General features: G+C 35.5%; 1 protein-coding gene and 1 non-coding gene across 2 annotated transcripts; one reads left to right on the top strand and one right to left on the bottom strand.

Moving 5' to 3' along the window:
• The first annotated feature begins 324 nt into the window (after window positions 1–324).
• Window positions 325–397, top strand: TRNAA-AGC (transfer RNA alanine (anticodon AGC)). The gene has a single exon. It is a non-coding gene; the product is annotated as a tRNA-Ala (tRNA).
• A 134-nt stretch (window positions 398–531) lies between these two features.
• LOC128680326 (uncharacterized protein) lies at window positions 532–3,741 on the bottom strand. The gene is made up of 7 exons (XM_053763390.2): window positions 3,512–3,741; window positions 2,657–2,783; window positions 2,371–2,495; window positions 2,027–2,163; window positions 1,683–1,819; window positions 1,228–1,373; window positions 532–710 (listed from the first exon to the last, which is right to left on the bottom strand). Exons 1-7 carry the CDS (start codon window positions 3,626–3,628, stop codon window positions 639–641), a joined length of 861 nt encoding a protein of 286 aa, XP_053619365.1. The 5' UTR covers window positions 3,629–3,741; the 3' UTR covers window positions 532–638.
• Window positions 3,742–6,000: the final 2,259 nt, after the last annotated feature.

Below are 6,000 nucleotides of genomic sequence, written 5' to 3'. Positions count from 1 at the left end.
ATTTTATGTAACTCACTGTCTGTGACTTTTATTATAATGCTTACACACTATCACCGAACTCGGATTGATGCGACGCGAATAAACGAACATTGTAGTTTGAAAAATCAGCAATGTATACCGAATCTTCCAAGGTGTGAAAACTGTAGTCTGGAGCCGTCATAAAAATTATTTCATGCCAGCTCCATACTACAGTAAATAATCTATCGGAAAGTTGCCGAACTAAAAATTCGTTTCAATTAACGCCATCTTTTTGAAGTTTTTTGCAACACACTAGCACGGACTCGCTTCGTCATTTCATCGGAATTTTCACACTTCATTCCAACTGGGGGCGTAGCTCAGATGGTAGAGCGCTCGCTTAGCATGCGAGAGGTACCGGGATCGATACCCGGCGCCTCCAATTTTTTTTTGTCGCACTATTACCAGTTTTGTCTTTTCATGAGCCAATTTTTATTTTTTTGGGTTGCCACAAAATTTTATCTCTTTCTTTTTTCTCTATTTCCACTCTTAAAGAATTAAAAATAAAAGATAGTATAAAAGCTTAGCAAATTTAATAATATAGTTATGACTTAGCAGTAATAAAATATAAATACGTCGCGTATATATGGCATACGATTACATGTCAGTTACATAGACAAGCCCTAGGCGCTCTCCACCTCTTCTTTGATAAGCCTCACGAGGTGGTTGAGTTTGCTGCCGTCGAAAATGAGTACCTGGAATAACAAATTATTTAAATTAAGACATGTGGAATATATTGAACAATAATACAAGCCATCAAAATTATTTAAAAGTGGAAAAGTGCAACCTACCCTATAGGTGCAAAATGTTCATTCCATTTATTTGTTGAAACAAAATTTGCCCTCTCAATCTGACAAAAGTGGGTCAAGTTAAATTTTTAGGGTTTTCAGTCAACTGCATACACTAAGGTTGTATCGCGGACACAAAGAAACGGGCACAACACATCCAAAACCACAGACAAATATCTGTGATCAGTGCAAACACAAGAACATGAATGTTTAATGGTCTAAAATATTTTTTCTTTAATCAAAATTAATTTAAGCGTTTAATTAATTAGGTACATCTGTTTGTTTTCCATACAAACATTTTATCACGTTTGTTTCCCATGAGGGTAGGCAGACAAAGAATTTCCACTTGCCATGATCCTGACAAATCTCACTCGCTTCCGCTATACTCATCACTTTGTTTTCCAATAATATAAGAGGTGGTTACCTTCCGGCATGGCGAGAGGGCGCCGCCGTCGCAGTCCCACTGCGAGAGCTGCGCCTGCTCGGCCACGTCCACGTCGAAGCTGGCCACCGCCTCGCTCGCCAGCGGCCTCTCTTCCTGGTTCGCATACAGCACCTCCGATGAGTTCTCTGCAAACACATTCACTATTCATTTACATCTGCCACTACAATGCTTTGAAATGAAATTTTTTAAGTACCTAGACAAACGTGGTACAGATGGTGTAAAAGTATTTGTTTTTCTTTTCATTGTTCTATGGCAAAAGTAATATCAGTTGAATATATGTATATTATTCAAATTTATTTCAAGATATTACAAGTTTTATGCATCCAAAAACAATGAGTATTTGTCAAAACATATTAGCCCCATTTAATTTTCACTACTTTCGAAATTATACAAATTTGGATAGGAGTAGAATGAAATTTGAAATACAATGTTACCTGCTGTGTTATATGTTTTACAGATCCACACTAGATACTGGAATGTATACGGCATATTCTTCTTGATGGCTTTCTCTAACTCGGTTTGTAGTGAAGCAAATAGAGGCACGCTGATTTGTGCGGGAATGTTTAGGATTCTGAAACATTGACAAGATATAAATCAGTATGCTAGTAAGACCTAGAAAATCGAAATCAAAAAACTTGGGAAAACTATTGACATACATACAGTATCGCGCCCTTAATGGGGTAAATAGAGCCAAACTCTTGACATCTCTATAGAATACCAAAGCATAATCAAAAAGTCTATGTGCAGAAATGGTATTTGAGGAAAGTAAAAAGTGTACCTTTCATTGATAACAAGTCCAACATGTTGCGAGTCGTCCGAGAGTATCTTATGTATGAGGGCTTTGGTTCTGTCATCTGCATTGTCCTCTGCTAGGGTCGTGAGTAGTGTCCTTATTTGCTGTATGCTTGGTTCATTCTGGAAAATTAGTTACAAGTTTTTGACAACAATAATATTTGCATAACAAAAAGAAAATATTTTTATGGACAGAGTTGGATTTATCATTACAAAAGTGATAAAAATTCACAGATTAAAGTTAACCTCTACAGTACTGTTATTTTGTTGATGTTGCACAACTATCACTTTTGGGTTGGTAAAGTTAATGGGATCTAAAGTAACACTTACTTTCTTTTTGGTAATATTAATGACTGTGGTGACTCCGAAGACACCATCACTGCCGTCGTCTTCATCATCATCATCTTCGGGCTCATCTAAACATTGCTTCACCACACTACCTACAAAATTTTGGGCTGAAAAAAAATATGTATGGTTATTTATAATGAGAAGGAGATAGTGTGTGTGTATGTGAAGGTGATAAAGTTGAAAAGCAGACACTGGACTCTTGACTTTCTACTACTGCCTAAGCAACTGATAAAATGCTGGAAATACCTTAAGTTGTCCAAAAACTTACAGATAATAATTTGGGCAAGGCCTCCCAAATCAACATGAGACTTTAGAAATAATTGGCGCAGTAACTGCTTGATGCCATGGAAGTCACAGTCTTCAGGATTACGGCCCTCAAAGTCAGCTTGCAGTTCCTGAAAACAATCAAACTTGATTATTTGATATCAGAATAATGTAAAAACAATGATTGAATTTTTACATTATGTTCTTATTGAGTACATGTACTATATCAACCTTATGTACAGTCTGTCATGGATTCAAAATCATTAGTCATGCTCTGATATTGTTGTATACAAAAACTTATGTCTACAGAAATGAGAGACACCTGGTACATCCACACCAGATATATCAATATCAGTATATAAAGGTGGAATTACACCTAGCAGAATCTATGTGTTGCTGTATACATACATATACCAGCTACTGGTATGGTAGCTACTTATCCATGTTACTTGCATATCTATCTCCGCCATATAGGTAGGCCATAAAATAAACTACTTTCATATTAGGTATATTAACAGTACAATAACAAACAAAATCAGATGATGGCTTGAATGACTTATACAATCTGTGAAAAATTAAAATTTAAAAAGTGCCAGGAACTTCAGTAATTTCTTTGAGATTGCACAACAATGAATAAAGGTATTGAAACTTGCAACCATATTGAATCAAAACAGCGGAGCGGTAGACCGGAACGTAAATAATGTGAAGTAAATTAACTATGTACTGGCATCGAGAATCAAAACACCGTATATTAGGATCCTAATTAAAATTTGACACATATAACGAAGATATCAGCAAAATACGGTCATTTTTATTAATGTTTAAAATGCCATGTGTTTTGAGGTTAGGGTATGCATACCTGGTCACCGACTAAGTTTCCATCAGAGTCCACATCAGAATTTTCGCTTGCAGAATCCTGCTCTCCCTCACTTTCGCTATCCTGGTTTATTTCTTCCTTGTTTCTTTTGTTAGACATTGTTCCGAATTTACACAGTTTTACGAAATCGAAAATATCAATCAACACAACTGAGCTCAACAAGGCCCAATAAATATATATAATGGAAAACAAAATAATTTTACTTGAAGTTGACTTGACACTTTGACAGTAACCTAAAGTTGACTTTTTTTTATTCTTTCGTTTCATTGAGGAAGTAGCCCATACGCAAAGGCAACTAGCAAAGGGTACTAGCCCATACAGCCAAGTCTTTTGTAAAATATTTTTTGTAATAAAAGTGGATATAGTCCACTGAAGAATAAAGAAGGCGTAAGTCACGTCAATATTGGATATATATCAGTTAAGCCCTCTAAGAGGCCTAGTCTTTAGTGATAAAAAATTTTAGTAATATAAATTCTTAGTTGACAGCTTGACAACGACTAATTTTTAGAATTTTATTTAAAGCATGAACAATGAGAACAATTATGTTAAAAATATTTCAAAGCCATTTTTATGCTTGGAATTAATTCATTATTTTATAATAAATATATATTTTATAAATATATTTTTTTGTAATGAAGGACACATATTTTAAGTACAGCACAAACCGCTCGTGGACTTGCCCGGCCGTGCTTCTTGAAATAAAGTATTAGAACATTAGTATAGCTTCGTTACTTCTTACAGAAAAAAATAATAGATGTCTATGAATAGCTATGAAATGTGTATGAAATCTTTAAAGAAAACGTCAACTTATAATACAGATTTAGGTACTTTTTATTCTGGATAAAAAAAAAACACATCATTTTGCATTCCATCTATTCATTGCATGTTTACAATAGATTGTAATCCAGGAAATCTCGGTGGGTGGCGTGGACATCCGGTGACGACGGACTGATTACAACTAACATTCATCCATGTTTATTACAATTATTTACCGTTTTTTCCCAAACGCATATTTGTTTATTGGTAGTCTGGTTTTTACCCTTTATTTAACGTAATGGGTAAAATGTACATAACACACAATGGAGATTTTTAAAGGCAGATGATTTTTTGGTTTTTGAAATGGTGATGGTAGACTGAGCTTGAGATCGAAAGGTCCGTTCCATCGTGCTCCCATCCGTTCAATCCTTATGCCGTATTGTACTTATTGTGTTTAGTTTAATGCCTATGTAGGTACTTAGGTAGGTATACTTAGGTACAGCTCTATATCAATTTCTATAAGCTACGAAGCGCGGCTAGCTAGGTGCCGCCGGTCTCAGCTGGTTAAACGTAGTTCGTGTATCTTTGGTTAGACCTGGGTTTAGTTATCATTCGTTATCATCCCAGGTAGACCAAGGAGCAGCCGGTCTCAGATGCATTCAATTTAGACTTTGTCACATTGGAATAAGAACCGGTGTATACAACAATAGATAATAATGCAGATGACTGTATTTTATTAGATTTTTAGATATATCCATGTCCACAAGGCTTTCGAATGAACTGACAAAACTCTTCTGTGATACGAGGATATTTCCTTATTGTGAGTAAGGAGATATTAATAATATTAGTGTTTATATTCAGGATTCGAGGAACTGTTTGTGAGCGTGGCCAAACTGGTCTCGTAAGACAATTTATGTGCACCAAAAACGGATAATAAAAACTATACCTATTTAAAGATGACGATTTTTGATTTTCAATCTAAATACCTTCGAATCAAGATATAATGTCCGATGAGTTCTTGTTTTTAGAAGAATGAAAGACACAGTTTTATCGCTCACAGGGTAGACAGAGCCAAGAATTGTGAAACTCGAAGGCCACGATTAGCTGCATGGCGGTTATTGGTGGAATTTAGGTAGTAAGTAGCTAGGCTAGCCTAAGAGATGATCTCCAATGTAAGTCACTATAGCCCTTTCCCTTGATTTACTTTTATATTTTACACGGGAGGACGAACAGCCTGCCCACCCTGATTTTCTTTCGTACCCAGAGCAGAGTTTGTTTCTTCATGAGTTTTGATAAACTATAATTGTGCTCTAGTTACTATGTACCTATGTATAGGTAGGTACCATAAATAAAAGAAATATATGATACTCAATTTATTTATCTTTTTAACGTTATTAGTTATTTTAAAAGTTATTAGTAACATAAAATTCAACGTATTTTCTGACCATGTTTTATGTATCTGTCTACGTAATTAGATAAATGGTAATACCTACCTACTTACTAAACGGCAGATTTGTTATCCAGTGACCTTTCGCATTACATTGCAAGTGAATCATTATCGGTATGACATTCGTATGGAGCAGGCGCTGATCCAGATCTCATGAAATATGGGGCTCACTCACAGCGACGACGTGCTGTTCGTAAGTATCGGAAACGGTCCGGAGACATAAACCTTAAAATAACGAAAATTAAATTTCCTTTACACTAGCCTGAAA

The sequence above is a fragment of the Plodia interpunctella genome, chromosome 24 (assembly GCF_027563975.2).
Source record: "Plodia interpunctella isolate USDA-ARS_2022_Savannah chromosome 24, ilPloInte3.2, whole genome shotgun sequence".
In the NCBI taxonomy this organism is placed as follows: Eukaryota; Metazoa; Arthropoda; class Insecta; order Lepidoptera; family Pyralidae; genus Plodia; species Plodia interpunctella.
This window is presented reverse-complemented; position numbering and strand designations above follow the sequence as displayed.